The sequence below is a fragment of the Pterocles gutturalis genome, unplaced genomic scaffold (genome assembly GCF_000699245.1).
Source record: "Pterocles gutturalis isolate BGI_N339 unplaced genomic scaffold, ASM69924v1 scaffold52310, whole genome shotgun sequence".
NCBI classification, from domain to species: Eukaryota; Metazoa; Chordata; class Aves; order Pterocliformes; family Pteroclidae; genus Pterocles; species Pterocles gutturalis.
Window position 1 is genome coordinate 1,379 of NW_010140172.1, and position 16,612 is coordinate 17,990.

At 39.0% G+C, this 16,612-nt stretch overlaps 1 protein-coding gene across 1 annotated transcript; it reads right to left on the reverse strand.

Annotated features, from left to right (window-relative positions):
- Positions 1-1,143: 1,143 nt before the first annotated feature.
- On the reverse strand, positions 1,144-16,490 carry SS18L1 (synovial sarcoma translocation gene on chromosome 18-like 1). The gene is made up of 11 exons (XM_010083546.1): positions 16,358-16,490; positions 12,641-12,717; positions 11,263-11,347; positions 10,299-10,443; positions 6,479-6,676; positions 5,346-5,510; positions 4,328-4,429; positions 3,838-3,930; positions 2,407-2,526; positions 1,358-1,485; positions 1,144-1,170 (listed from the first exon to the last, which is right to left on the reverse strand). The coding sequence occupies exons 1-11, from the start codon at positions 16,424-16,426 to the stop codon at positions 1,144-1,146; spliced, it is 1,209 nt and encodes a 402-aa protein (XP_010081848.1). The 5' UTR covers positions 16,427-16,490.
- Between the last annotated feature and the right edge of the window lie 122 nt (positions 16,491-16,612).

Consider the following 16,612-nt stretch of genomic DNA (forward strand, 5'->3'; position numbering starts at 1 on the left):
CACAATTAAAGCTGAATTTAGTTGCTTATCTGCAATAAAGATGGATTTTTTTCTTTTACTTCTGAACTATTTCTGTCAAGCTACAAGAGAAAAATAAAAGTGATGATGAGCTATAAGAACAGTCAACCAAAAGATCTGACAATATTTATAGTTATAATGCTTGCTGAAAAATCTGAGCAAGGGCAATGGAAGAATCAGGCATAAAGAATGATGCCAGCCACCTGCTTGTGAAATTTGGCATTAAAATGTATATGCAAGTTATAAAATGTGGAGTAGCATATTTAAGACTGGAGTTTTGCCAGATGTTTTTCTCAGCTAAGCACAATATGAAGCAATATTGACGTCTAGTAGGCTGACACTGCAGATCTCAGAGCTCCCTTCTATTTTTCTTTCCATAATAGAAATACCTTCGTTTACATGGATGTATAAAAGGTGCCTCTAGTGATTAACACTTCCTTGAACATGGGTTTTGACCCTGTTTCTGTACCTTTTACAACAGAAACATGGATTTATGCAGATTATTGAATTGTAAGACTTGGGTAGTTAGCCCCAGTAGGTATTGCAGAAGTTGCAGTTAACTTTATTTTAAACATATAGCATAGAACTGTCTTCACATAAGGAATGTATCCATCCCCTTATTCTTAAAAAGTAAAGTTAAGAGCTGTGGATTTCAGAGGCTGGCAGGTAATCCTCAATGAACTCGGTTAAAACAAGATCAATAACCTACCACAGGGTACCTCCCTGGACTGGGATAGGACTGAATGGCTTTGTATTGAGCCAGACTGGAGAACAACCTGGCTGGTTTCCAGAATGGGGCACAACTGTGATCAAATGATCCTAAAGCTATTTAGAAACATCAAGAATGGGGCACAGGGTGGGGGGGGGAAAGGGTAAATGAAAAACTTCTGCATCGTATCAACATACAGTACTATACACAGCACCAAATATCAAACCATTAAAGCATTGTCTTGTTACCAGTAGTGCACTGCTTCATATCCAGCATGAAATGAACACTGTTCACATACAGACGCTGCTTTGTGCTAAGGGGTAACCAACATATCACGATTAATCAAAACTGCCTGTACATCCAGTTCAAAAGATGGATATACTATTGAAAGGAATCTGACACGGGATCGTATTCTTTTATTGCTGGTAATTTCCATATTGTCCCTATAAAAAAGAGAAATAATATATCAGAGGTTTACAAACAGTGAGTTAGACAATTTCTTTTGGTCTATGAATTTTGAAAGACCCACTAAAGTATCACCAATATGCCTGCACCAAATTATCAGATAGATTTACACGCGGAGCAAACAGCTAAATCTGCTTTTTCATAGCAGAGCTTTAGGCGATTTACCTGCTCATAGCCGTAAGGCCTCTGTTGCTGAGCGGATGGGCCTGTCTGAGAAGCTCTGTAACTCCCATATTGCTGCCCCTGTCCCTGTTGGTAGCTGGAATACTGTGAAGAGGCTCCTTGTGCAGGACCTGAGAAGACAGTGAAACCTGTTACTAAGACTTGATTTGCTAGGGGGAGTTCTCATGGTTAACATAATGTAAAACATGATGGTAACAAAGTGAGCTCTGTGAGTATGAACTGTGAGTAGATTTGCCTAGACCTCCCCTCTAGTTTTACACTACAAAGTGTTAATACTAATAATGATCTAGTTGCATCAGTGTCAACTTCAGTTCAGGCTTTAAACTTTGCTCAGAAGATTTTACATACTTTTAAGTGATCTGCCTCTCTGAAATCTGTATTGGCAGAGCTCAGTTATTACCTATACGCAAGCTCCCTGCCCTTTATTTTAGTAACAATTGCACGTTTAACTTCCTATTTAATCTGGCTGTGCCACCATTAGCACTTCTGACAAGGCAGAACCTCAGAAATCTCTTGCATATATACTTCTAAAAAACATGTAAATCAGACACACAACTGCACAGGGATACTGATCTCCTTTTATTTGGGACTTCTATTTCCCTTACCGAAGAATAAAACCCCTGTGATGTTGCAAGAAATCTCAGTGAGGGAGCAGTGATTCTCGGGACTGTTGATGTTATTTTTTCATGTCAGTTGCAGAATTATTAGATGTGTAGGAGGCCTAAGAATCCAGGCAGAGACCTCCTACCAACACTTGTCAGGAAGTCAACATGAGGCAAAAGTGTATTTTCTGACTTTCTTTCAAAAGAGAGAGGGATTCAGGATGCTAACATAACAGTATGGAATGCAGAGCTATACTAATGTATGTTACTGCCCAGAATTCCTTTTCATGATATGCTCTTTGCCTAGTTTTGGTATGGGGATGCCCAAGGTTAATCAAGGAAATAGTTTACAGCATATTTTAGTTTAGGAATGGAGGCGTCAGGATGAATTCCTGCAAACACTTGACCGGTCAGTGACAGTTTTCTTACCGTATCCTTGCTGCTGTCCTGGGTAACTCTGTTGATTTGGGTATTGCTGCTGGGAATATGTTTGCTGTTGTGCAGCTCCCTGTTGGTATCCTGCCTGCTGCTGGCTGTACTGAGAATTTCCTAAGGAGGGAAAAATTGAAACAGTTTGTTTATACATGAGGCAGGTATTTCACTGTACATGCGAATCATAAGGAAAACAAAGGCATTAAGGAGCCTTGGTCTGGAACTCATAGACAAGAAACAGATGATTGCATTTTGCCCATCACAATGCTTATTTCTTCAGTGATTTTTAGTTCTTCTGAACAGGAGAGAATTATTTATTAATACACATCAGTAAACAAACAAGCAACCTGTTTCCCAAAGGATTTTTTTTACCCCAGAAGTGTTTCAGAAGAAAAACACAGAATCACAAAGATAAAGGTGCCAGGGTAAACAGCTGGTTTCTCAAGAAGCCCTCCCACTGTATTTTCTTCTAGATAATGATGTTTATTCATATATCCCAGAAAGACCACTTATCTAGTTGTTACTGGTATTTGTTACTGGTATTTTTTGAAATACCTATGATGGAAATTCCATTTGCATTCTCCTGAAACAACAAAATGAATGGAGACTATACAGACAACACTGCTTTTCCTAAATTCCACCTCGCTGTATCATAATTAAGTTAAAGTTTTTCAGTTAATTTAGAGTTCAGATATCTTAATAGAATCACTGAATTACTGATGTACTACTGTTGAGAGGTTTTTTTAGTGGTAGAATTGCAAACTCATAGTATTGGTTATTTGCAAATAGTTTAATTTAGCCCATTGTTTTTTCACAATTTGTAAGGTGAATTAAGTATGATTTTTAAAAGTTTGTCCTGGAATTAACCAGTAGGTTAATTTCCATTTAGAGAAATTTCCATTTATGGCTGCCATTTTTTTTACAGCTCTAAACCCCATTTCTGACTGCAGCATGTTAGTTTACCTTTGTCAGCATAACATTTTACTTTAATACAAACATTTTTATTTGCATTATATAAAATGTTTGTTAAACAGTTTTGCAGGACTGGAGGATACTGACATCCTGGAAGTCTTTTACTGCAAAAAAGTTCAATATCCATAGCTATAATTCCACCTGGCTCAGCTACAACCAAAGGTCATTTTTCTAATGAATATGAGGCTACGCACAAGTTGTTAGTGATCCCACAAGGCTGCGCAGCATGTCTGCCTCACAATACAGTTACTGACATGATTCTGTGTATATACACAGTCTGATACAGTGCTAATATAAAAAAGGCTATACATAGCTGATTTCTATTTCCCGGACCTTCCTTAAGTAATAGCTGTGATGCAGAAACTGCAGCTCATGTTTTACATTTTCATAAGCATTTCATTAGTGTTTTAGGGGATTAGAGCTTTGGTTTACAAAGATTGCAATATACTTTCCTACCTCCTTCATAATAGTGTTGTGTGGAGTCATCAAATGACCTGTCATAGCTCTGCTCAGTATAGGATGACTGCTGATAGGCATAATCACCATGTCCTACAAGGAATTGCAAAGATTTATCAGATACATTGTTGATGTAACTATAGATATACTGTTGAATGATACTTTATGAAGTTACATTTGCACAAAGATGAAGCTAAGAGGAAATACTTAGATAGGAGGTCAAATAAACGGCAAGGAAAGTCACACCTATGGATAAATCTCTTGTGTTCACTAATCCAAACTTGGCTTGATGCTCTTTCTGAAGCAGTTTGGATAGCAGGATGCACTGATGAGTATGTTTCTGTACCAGGCTCCCATGCCCTGGGGTTAGAATTTTCTAGCATTTACATTTGGAAATGAATTGTAATGGGTTTGCCATGTCCCTGAATGTGGCAGTCATGCTGGTCTACACTTTATCAGTATTACAGTGACTACGGCTCAGAGGAATTACCATCTGGATAATATTGCTGATTCATAGGTTCTGATGAGCCTTGTCCATGACTGTACTGTTCACTGTAATACTCTTCCTGACCCATGTACTGCTGCGAGGAACCTGCGAGGCAAAGACAAGAGAGAGCAAACTGAGCCCATGGATTCCTAAGGGCTGTTTTTTTTCTTATCTACTTTTTTTTTTTTACTAAAACAGTGTTTACATCTGGATAAGTGAACAAGCTATGTATGTTGAGAGCAGTTTCAAAGATGTTTTGCTCACTAGGAAAAGGAAATACATTTTTATTCTCAGAAAAAGCTGGCTGAAACTGAAATTACACAACGGTCAGTAACATGTCCTAAAACCACTCACTTCTGTGGCAATACCGAAAGTAATTGCTACATTTCATCTACTAATCTGTGTTATTAGAAAGCACAGGAATATAGTCCATGCTCAAGAACAAAGACAGCATTAAATACATTTTAATTCATGTATTCATTTGTTTCTTAGCAAAATTCAGTTTATGTTAGAATTAGTCTAGCAGCTTTATTACCTCTCAGAACTTTTTCCAGAGAGGTCTTAGAGCATGGTAGTTATCCTCTGGTGTTTTCCTTTCCTTGGCCTAATTTTTCATACTAATTGCTGGCAAACTCTATCTTCTTTGCAGAAATGTGTTCCTTGTTAACTGTGCCATGTTACGGCTGATCCAATACCATTTGAAAGAATTGAAAAGATTCCCAGTGGCTTGAGTGAGCTGTATACAAATTGTTCATCTTTTCGCTAGAGAGGTATGATCCCTTTTTGAAAGAGTTATTTTTTTAAACAGCTGAAATAATTAAGTAGATAAATCTTGAAAATAGATTAAAGTTTATCTGATTGTCATGATACTTCTACCATTTGCTATTTCCTGTGTTCCCAGACGGGATTCCCTGTTCATACACATAACTTGGAAACTTCGTTGACTTACCTACCCCACAAGACAGACTGAATATCATCAATCTAATAATAATTCTATCAATAATCTCTTAATAGATTTTACCTTGCTGTGAAGCTCTGTAAGGGCCCATTGGTCGCTGACCCATCATACTGTTGCCTTGGTTGCTTTGACTCATCATGGCAATAGAGGACTGTCCCTGGTAATGCTGGCTCCCTCCTTGCGCTGAGTTGTAATGTGACGTTGCTGCTTGCTGGTGCATCATGGAGACTACAATGTACATGGAAAATACTGTTTTCTAAAAGGATGTGACAGTTCTCTCCCTAGTCTCTTTGGAAGCAAGTTAAAACCTTCAACTAACATGCATCCTGATAATTCTGTAAATTTTCCACAGGGGGAGATGTTTTCCTACTGTTTTTAAATCTTCTGTACTGTAATCCAGAGAGGATGTTATTAATGGTCAGTTCTTGCCATTTGCTTCAATCAGACATTTAAAACTACACCTAGCCTTAATTATTATTACTTAAATTCATGTAATTGTTATTGCAGTAAGATTAAAGAAAGAAATAAGAACTGGTGCTTGTACCTCTACGTCCTGACTAATTAATTTCTTTACTAGTCAACTCTTTCCTCTACTTCCATCTTATTATATACCTGATGATTATACAGTTTAAATAAACTGACATTCTAGGATTTATTTGATCCCTAAATTTCATATTGTCAGAAAGAATTCTTAAGCATTGGACATCCCATTAAATACTCGGTAGCAAACATTTTTACAACTTAACAGATTAATTCTGACTTGTCTGCTAGTCTCTCTATGCCCTGCCAGCAGTCTGAAGTATCAATAAAATGCGGTAGTAATGTACAAACAGTAAATGTGTAATACTTTTTGGCAGGCTCTTTCAGCTGGATAAAGGTGCTTCTCAGATCCCTCCCACAGTTGTGGGATTTGCTGCCAGGGGCTATCAAATAGTGCTGCTGCACTTTCAGCTAACCCTCTTTTCCTCAACTCATTGCTAATCACAGCAAGTCGATGTAAGTTAAAGCCAGTCTGAAACTGTTCTGACTTCCACCGGTGCCTGACACCTTGAAATTCACAGATGTCTTACAGCTCTTTTCCTCTTGTATGTTTGTCGCTGTCTACAGAAAATATTTACAGAACAAATTCATGTGCGGTAAACCTCTGAGGTCACTGAAAAGTCAAGTTGGTCCAGAAGGAGGAAGAGGGAGTTTACCTGGATTAGACTGCATGTTGATGTTTGTTCGAGAGACATAATTGCCTATTGACCCCTGGCCTTGCATTGGCACATTCTGAGATGCAGGCACTGTATGGCTATAACCAGGCCCAGTTCCATGACTGCTGACAGTCATACTCAGAGAGGTCGTGGGCATAGTGTTCTGGCCTGACTGCTGCATAGACACGTGATTAGGACCTAGAAAAATTAGAGAGAGCAACAAGAAAATCTGTGCTATTATTGGCAACGTACAGTGAGCATTAAAGCCCTCGTGGCCTTTCTAAAATACCTTATGATAAGGCAAAACAAAACAAAATCCTCATCATTAAAACTCCCTGTTATCTACAGACAAAGTAAAACTGCCTACTGCACAGAGTGATCCTCCTCTTCCTGGCAGCCAAATCCAGGCTGTACAGAATTGCGGAGAGGAGGAACAAAACCAGCAGCCAGCGATGCCCTACAACCAGTTCCTCACAGGCAGCAGAATTAACCAATGCCATTAATTTCAGATATTTCAGAAAATACATGGACTCTGGAAACATCCCAGCCTTCTGAAATTTGTCCTTTTTTTCCTCCTGTCCTGCTGTTGACTCCTCTTCCACCTTCACACAGATGGTGACAGTGGGAAGGCACAGTAGTGGCTGCGAAACCCTTTGCACATTGCTGCATCCATTCGGTTACTCTATAACCAACTAAACTTCTTAGCTGAGGCTTAGGAAGTACCAAGAGAACCCCTCCTCAGAGGATGAGCCTGTCTCTCCCTTTCCTGAAGACCTCAGATTTTTTGAAGATCAATTTTCCAAGACACCATCATAATCCCTGTTGTGACAATACTCCCTTTCCAACATTATGGTATGTAACTATCAGACTGCTCCAATTATATCCTGGGTTTGAGAGTATCATCCTGCTTACCTGGTATGCTTATTTTTTCAAATTCTATTGCTGTTGGATAACCAAAATTGGGGACAATCTGGTCCTTTTTTGTTGTTGTTGTTTGTTGCTGTAAATACTTCTATGAATTAGTTTTGGAAAGTTGTTTTCATTGTCTATTGTTACTATCTAAACTGTGATAGTGTGCGTTGTCGTCTATCTAAATTCAGCTCTATTGCTGTCAGTCTAAATTTAGGTAGAAGGGAAAATATGCAGAATCCCTAGAAGTGATAGAATTACGTTGTAATGTTTAAGTAATGATATTTTAATTCACAGTTATTAAGTGTATCTGCAGCCTCTGAGAAATGTGTCTAATGTTCTTAGTACAAACCTCATTAATTACTCTTAATGGTATTGATAGATATCAAAATGAGAAAATTTACTGTAGATTATTGTATTTTCCTCAGAGAGATGCAAGCAGCATTTTCAACAAGAGATAAAGAGAGCCAGCTCTACTGAAATCAGTGGAGCCAGGTCAATGTACCACTACAGAGATCTAGCCTTGGGTTTTGCTCCAGTTTTTTTATGTCTTGTAAAGCTGATACTTCTACTATTGCAACACAAGACCACATGGTGTTTGAATGGAGTTGGCAGACGCTTCGTGTGAGAGATAGAGTAAAGCAAGTGTTGGTAACCCTTGCACTATTTGTAGGGGAAAACTTAGAGCATCTTGGCCTTCTTTAAAGAAAAAGAAAAAAAAAAAGGTTTGGCTAATTTGTGATGGTAAGGGAAAATATAAAAGCATGACCAAAGTGTTTAAATAAAAACAGTAAACGAAGAAGATAAATACAAAGCATTGAACCTCTTTCATGCTTTCATTAATCTAAGGCAGTTGGGTTTTTGTTTGAAAGGCCTCTTTCATTATTTCTGAACAGTTAAAATTCTCAGTTGGGCCCAATTCTGTGCAGAGGCAGCTGAGTTTTAGTAGTTGGTTTATTGAATCTAATGGGTTTGCCTGCAGGGCTATGTCATGACTTGTGGCTGGTGGATTACTTGAAATCTCAGTGGGTTGTTTTTTAACTTGTCCACCTCAACAGAATTAGCATTCCAATTGACCTAGCTGCCACTGCTGAGACTTATCATGTATGTAGGGAATTATTGTCCTGACTGAGGACGATAAAGAATAAAATGTAGTAGCTTCTATGTCCTCTTCCCTCTTTTATGATGCTGTACCTGTTCATTACAGACTTTCACATCTATTGCAATTAGATGAGAAATTTCCCCAAGTACTAGAGCCCATATATTTGATTTGTTTGTGCATACTTATTCCTAATTTCCAAAAAATGCTGTCCAACAATTGTTGACTGATGTGAAATAATTTCTCAAAGTCTATCTACACATCAAGAAAGTTGTGTCATATGGCATCATTGTGCTAACTTGATTCTAGCTGGCACGGGGACAGTAGCAGTAGGGAGTGGCAACCATGGGGAGTGTCCCCAAGGCTGTGAGGGTCCTATTCTCATAGCGGGCACTAGCGGCAGAGCACATGCCGTCGGCACTAGCGGCAGAGCACATGCCATCACTGCTGACGTTAGGCTACTCGGAAAAAGCAAGCTACTGCATTCTCAGTCACCTTGGTTTTGAAGTGTAGCTGTGTCCTCAGTCTGGTTTCCACTGGACTGGTATTTTCATGATAAAATATCTGTCACTGCCCAGGTGACAGAGTCTCAGTGACCGGGCAGAGAGTAGGCTACCGTGAGACCCCAACAACTCAGGCTGGGTTTTAGTACTGGGTTGGGGCAATGTGAGGTAAACTTGCACTGTTGCTGCCCTGGCTGCTTCTGGTCTGCAGATAACTAAGTCTTCAGGACTGTCAGTCTGGTTCTTTCAATCATCATTTATATTACTATAAAGAACTGCAGGGTGGGGGGCAAATGAGAAAAACCAGCAACAAACACTGGCAAATGTAGATTCTTAGTAACACAAAACAATATTTTGACTGTCTTTTATAATATTAGGCAATCAATTTTGCAAAAAGAAGGTCCAGATAAACTTAAGAAGTTCACTTCACAAGCTGTAACTGTTTAAAGTAGGTCCCTCATCCCTTAGTTTAAAAGGTACTATCAGCTTGACCACAAAAAGGTTTTTAAAAAGTCAGAAGTAATTTCATGGCTTGCATCTGCTCTTGAGTCCCCCTGCCAAGGTCTGTGATTTTACAATCAGATACTTCTATTTATAGGAATTGTTTTTTCTCTCTGTCACTCTGGGAAAGACACACAGAAACAAGAACTGACTAAATAAATATGAACTACAAAATAAATAAACAGATTATTCATACTATAAAATGCAGAGTAAAAACCAAAATTTTTGTCTTTCAATTAGTTTCTTTTTAGTTGCTTGAAAAAAAACAACAAATAGACATAGTATATTATCTTATTCATATGAATTGTCTGTGCAAACTCTTTGGCTATGTAGCACAATCTCCGCAAGCTTCTGTAAAGGACAAAGACTGATGCAACACCAAATTATTTTTAAGAAGGCATGTATCCCGGAAGGTCTTTGCAATCTAAAGGCTTGGTTGTGTGGTTAGTCATGCAAGCAATTCCATTTCACTGTGGCCAACCCCACCACTTTGAAGAGAAAAATACCACAATACATCATTTTTCTTACTCAAAACTTGGATTCATCTTTTCTTGGTGATTTTCATTATGCATTTAAAAAAAAATGTTTTTAATTTCCCCTATAGAAATACAAAGCAGAGTAGTCTTTGCAGAAGCCAACATCATCACTGAGTGTAGCCATTTTGTGATGATTTCAGCATGTGCCTGAAATCCCCATATGCCTGAAAGGTGAGTTAGAAGAAGTCTTTTACAGCTCTGTAAGTATATTCTGCATTAATGATTTTGTTGCCAAGCAACCGCAAAGCAGCACAAAGGGGACCGAAGCTCACCATTGCTAATCTGACTCTGCATGAGGGAGGAAGGAGGAAGGCCCGTCCCAATGGCATCGCTGAGATTGCTCTGTGAATGGAGAGATTGGTTGGATGCACTCTGAGTCATTCCTCCTGGGCCCAAGTTTATGTTTTGCGTTGGTGGCTGCAAATAACAAGGAGGAGAAGCAAATTTTTTGTTAGGTTTTAATTAGAAAAATAATAACCCCCAAATTAGCCTGGCAATGCCTAAAAACTGCCTCAGCTAAATATGTGCTTCCTTCACTTTTTGGGCTTTCTTGTATAAACCTTTCTTCGTTTGAGTACTATTTGTGAATGACATTCAGCATAATACAGAGAAGTCGGCAGGCAGCACAGTGAAGATCTTAAAATTGTGCTTATAGTAGGGTCTGGCTTCTGTGCCCATTCCTCCGTAGTTACATTATTTTAATTTTGTGCTGGTCAGAACATAACTGCTGAGGGGATATGCATTACCAAAGACGACACAGAAGTGTGTTGACAAATGGACCTTTGTCAATCATAAAGCTATGCCATATTTTGTGTTATGTGTAATAACTCCAAAATCAATCTGTTTAACAAGAATAACACAATGTTTAAAGACAAACCAATGCCCAAATGCTGAATTAGATAAAATAATGGCATTTTTTTCCTGAGTAAAGGATACAGTAAGAATAGTTAAAGAATAATGAATCTGGAACAAATGGAGCCTGTTCAGATCTGTACCACTGCCCCATTTATAGTATATAGAACTTGAGTCATGAAGACAGAGATTAATACAGATGTCCCAATGTGTTTTAAACACAGTAAAAGTAGCTGTTGATTTGTTTAGTGATCTGCTTGACACCTTCAAAACTTTTAGCTAGAAAAATACTGAAAGTGGTTTATTGACAGTGATCAGTAACAGAGTCAAAGAATACCTCCCTCTGGCACTGTAAATGTATCTCATGGTAGCACTGGTACTTACAGCAGGGAGCAGGGACTGCATATTCTGGTTAGAATCTGCTATTGTTGCCAAGTAAACCAGGTTTCTGTGCAAGATTTGTTGGTATCTACAGAATAAGGAGTAAAGTTTATTTGGAAAGCATTAACAATACATAAAATGACAAACCTTTCTCTTTTTTTTTTTTTTTTATATTTACAAGTGATTAGTTAGATTACATTACCCCACTTTTCATCTGTCATAATAAATAGCAACAGTAATGACCTCTATCTGTGCTGTCATGCTTTTCATCAAGGATCACCACCTCTTTAACAAATGGGTACGCTTGGGTGAAGGGATTGGTAAAATACACTCTCCTCTGAAAGCACTTTGAGTGAACTGAGAAGCTGGGATTTCAGTCTTTGAGTACCGACACCCGGTCAGCTGTTCTAATAATTCGCCAGTTTTTCTTCCTCTGTTTAACAAGGGTCCTAGTAATAATGAAATTCCAGAACTCCAAAAATCAAAACCTGTTTGCCTAGCCAGCAAGCTGAGAAGAACAAGATTTTTTTTTTGTCAAGAGTGCTCTAACTGCAGTGTTTGCTCAAGTAAGCACCACCATAACCACTTCTGCTTCTTCACAGTTCTTGATGAACTGGCAAAGCGCACCCTAAAGAACAGGATCCATCCAAAAGCAAACCAACAGCTGTGCCACTGAGCAAAGTCAAGAGTTAAACTTTTGGAAACAGGGAGGGCTCCAAGAAGGCAAGAGAAAATGTTTTAGCATGAGCTTTCTTCTGATAGGGGGAAAATGGCTGGGAAGTGGGAAGAGTGGCAAAAATAAAGCCAGAATGGTGACACGACTTCTTGAGCAAAGGTATCTGGTTTTGTTTTAGACAATTTTTTGAAGAACAGCTTTCTGGGTTTGGCCCCAAAACTTGACTTTTCATGGGGCAGATTGGCTGTTCTTTCTGACTGAGACTTAACCCCTAAAGTTCACAAAATATTTTAAGATTAGGAATTGTAAGCAGTGACACAAACTGGTATGCCTACATGCATATTGATTGAGCCATAGATAACCACATGGGTGATCCTTAACGTTTCATTACCTTCTGATTAAAATGTGTTATTAACTTTGTACCTGATTCTACTTGTTTTTAATGAATCTGCATAGAGAAAGTGGTCCAATAACCATAATTGTTCATAATTATTTTAATAAATTATCTGTTAAAAAATTCTAAATACTCAAATACCTCAGAAAAAAAATCTCCCAAGAACAATATACATTTCTTAATACAAGTAAATAGAAAAAATTAGTCCAACTTTTTTCTCAGTGATCCGTGAACAGAACTGTTCATAGTTCTGTCCTTGAGAAAAAGTACACCAAAAATTTCTAACATACTCCGAAACTCATAATACTCACTGAGTACATTCTGCCGTTTTCCCCTTGCTCTGATAATCCATAATACATTGTATTAGGTGGTGATTTTCATCTAGCATCTGCATAAAAGAAATATGATCAAAACACGTTACTATGAGAATCGTATTGAAGTCCTGTGTTTTTGTGGTACTCCATATTGACCCTTCTTGGCAGTACGTGGTGATGTGTGCACTTTGTTGCCTTGGGATATTACAAAGTACCTACATGTGACTTTATTGAGCCACAACGTTGTGCTTTTCAAATCAGTTATTTCTGAACAGTTATTTTTTAAAGTAGTTAGTTGAAATACCTGACACAGAAGAATTCATGGACTTACCTTTTTTGCTCCTTAAATGATTTTTACACTAAAAGAGAAGAACTCCATGAAATACCTCTGCTTCATTCAAAAATATCACCCAACCCTTCCCAAAACTTCAGCTTTTACTAACATGCCTACTTTCAAATAAGAAATATACTTTCAAACAATTTAAATTTACTAGTTTTCCTGCATAGGACTAGCGTGTGCAGACTACTGAACTTGATGAAGAATAAAATTTGCATTACTGGATCTACTGAAACCACATTTAAGAGAATCACATCCCAATATGTCCTTTGGGGTAGTTCAGTTCTAATACAGGGAGGACTTAAAATGAAAACACAGAGTAGTTGAGCATCAGTTAATGTATATGTATGCATGGCTGCTAGCTTAGCTTCACTCAGTAAATTCCAGTGACTGACTTGTTCCAACAAAATCAGGGCTGCTTGACAAAATTATGACTGACCTTTATTTAATGGACTTATAATACAATTAAAAGCTTAAAATAACCTTTGATTTGTTTTCAAATTTCAAATACAGTAGTTTTTCTCTTTCCCAAAGCTTACTTGGGAATGTGGCAAGCCTTCTGCAGGTGAATTAATGGAAAAATAACAACAGTATTCACAAATTTAGATGTGCCTCTGGCAAAGCCCCACCACATAATTTAATCTGTAGGCACCACTGCTATTAAGTGCATGCAAGATTGGGCCTTTGAACCACGTTTCATCGGGATAGAAGAGCTCTTCAGGAAAGAATAACCTTTTTTTCATATGAGTTAAATGTGAATTAATCTGTGTAGGTTTGTGTTCTGATGAGAACAAATTCTTGACCCATTCCGATGCACACAAAGGGACAGATTATAGGAAAAGGAGCAGAAGAGTCTTTTTGATGCATGTGCAATCCAGCTAGTCACTGCCTTAGAGGGCTCAGCTTGTCCTGCTTCTTGCTTGTGATTTGCAAGTTGGTCTTAACTTTGCTGGAAGCCCTTGTCCATCAGAGGCTCTGGCTGCTGGCACTCGTGGTGATCCCCTGAAGCTCAGCTCAGCGAGGGTGTGAGGAGCAGAGGCGTCGCTGTGGCCTGCCACAGCAGGTCGGCAGGCTGCTCTCTCCAGCGCTGACAGGGAACGTCAGAATTGTGTCAGTCAAGAATCCATGTTCCTCCTGCATGTGTGCCTACGCTCACATGGCAACCCGGGTGCAGCATGTAATTTTAAGAGAAAATACTCCTGCCTGATTCACAGTGCAGCTCTTTGTTTCATGCTCTGTACTCATTGTTGTACAGAATTTTCACTTGTGTCAGTGGAAATTCTGTGTATAGCATTAGCAAAGAATATAAACCCATCCTTTTCAGTTTCCACAACAGATATCACTGACAACATTTTCTCATTCAGTTAAGATATGTATTCGACAGCAAGAGTCCAAGCAGTGGTCCAGGTATCTTCATCCAAAAGGGCTCTGTTTCTACAATTAGCTGAAGAACATTTTGCTTACTGAAAAAGGAATCAGGAATAGCTCTTTTCCTAACTTACTAGGAAAAAAGAACTGAATTCTAATCTCCATTACACAGAATAAATTGATGGTTACTGTCCTGCAAATGCTATTTGATGAACTATTTTAAAGCCCCACCATCACAGCTCTATTGCCAAAAGCAATAGATTTCCTCCTTCTGAAATCTATTGTAGGAATAGTTGGTTCTGGAATAATAACAGCATTGAAAGACTATCAAAATAGAGTTAATAAAGAAAAATAAGCTGCTTATATATTACGAATGCAAATAAGAATATTCTTTTTCAACAAAATCGGGATGTGTTCTAAAAAGCTAACTTTAATGAGGATTTTTTGAGTTCCTAGCCCAGCATCTGCTCTTTCTCTCGCTGCCCCATTTCTGGACTTGACTATAAACCCATCCAGTTACCCTGCCTGCAAGTCTCTCCCTCAGCATCACTGCTTGTCAAAAAGAAAATCACTGCCAAGAGCCTAGCATCGATCAGCAGTCCTGAAGTAACATGCCAGCAAATGTACCTCAGATGGGACATGTTTTTACACATTATTTGTAAAGATGTAACGTTTTGAAGCTTCCATAAAGTTTATGAATATGCAAAAAGGAAAGGGCTTGAAAATCAAACTGAAGATACTCCGGCTGCCCTTTGTCTGTGGATACAGTCATGGGTTTCACTACAAACTATCTGAGTTATAAAATTCTGTCCTAACACCAACCAATCTGGAGATTAGAGAAAAACTTACCCACTGAGTCTGAAATATTTCAGTATTTAAAATTAATCGGTTCACAATACCACATGTGCTGCAAGAGCTACACAAAATGGGATTAGTTTCCAAACAGTCTCCTGAGATTCCAGTCATCTTTTCAGTCTCTCTTGTGGCAGTTTGTTCTGCCTTAATCTCCTTGTTCTGTCACAGTCTGCCACCAAGGTTTCTTCCCCTAGAAGTCATAAATTGGCAGCAGATAAAGGTTTGGCTGCAAACCCCACTGCCGAGCGGTTAATTGCTGGGTTAGCACTGGCACTTCCTCACTAGTCGTTATTGACGAAAGGACCCCAAGGAACATACACACCGCACCCCACAGCTCCGCGTGAACAAACACCTGTGCGGTGGGGAACACGCAAAAAAAAAAAAAAAAAAAGGTAGAAGTACAAACGAGAATAGCGGTCAAAGTAAAAACCTGCAGGTTCTTTATTGACATTCCTCACCGCCCCTTACCTTCCGCGGGAGGAAGGGCTGTTGGGCAGGTGTGCACAGTCCCTGCTGTCAGTCCTGGGGAACAGGAAACAATAACTTCCCAACTCGGAACCCCCTCCACATGAGACCCACACCGAAATCTCCTCTCCAGAGAAAATCTTTCAAAACCTTTGTTTGTCATTAAACATCAATGAACACATCACAAATAATAACAGAATATGAAAACCACCAGTGTCTGGTGCTCCCTCTGTCTTCTGTGAGATTAAAAATCTGCATCCAAATACAAAAGAAAACCCTTGCAAATTCAGCATTATATTTTAATTCATTTCTTTAGGTTGGATTTTTTAAGGGCCAGAAGCTGACATACCGTCAGAAATAAATAATATATTTGCAAAATTTTATTGTCATTTCCCAGTGCATTACTGGCAGCTGTTTTCCCCTTTGCGAGCAGCAGAGATAACGTGCCATCCCAATTTTATTCCGCAAGTCCTTCTGTCGCTCTCTCTTTGCAGTGATCTGAACACCTTTGCTTTGTTCCACCTCCTCCTCCTCCTCCTTCCCCCACCTCTCTCTCCAGCTGTCCATCTCTGCAGCCCTCGCAAATTCACGAGTTTGCCTCCTCGCCCTAGAAATAAGCCTCCTTCCTCCACAGGCGCATGGACGGAATAAATGTCTAAAATTGTCTGTATAAAAGCATGCTTTTTTACCTTCTGGATAGTTTGCTGGGTGACCTCCCCTTTGCCTCTTGGGCGAGCAGAAGCAAAGGCAACCGACATGGTGGGTTTGGTAGTTTTTTTTTTGTTTTTTTTTTATGTCTATAATATATTGGGTCCAGACTCTAATAATATTGTTATTATCTGGCTGCTATTGCCGTGCAAAGATTCTCCGCAGTGCATGGGGAGGGGAGCCGGCGCAGATGGTACGATCTGCGCCCCGCAATGAGCCATGGGCACCGCACCACC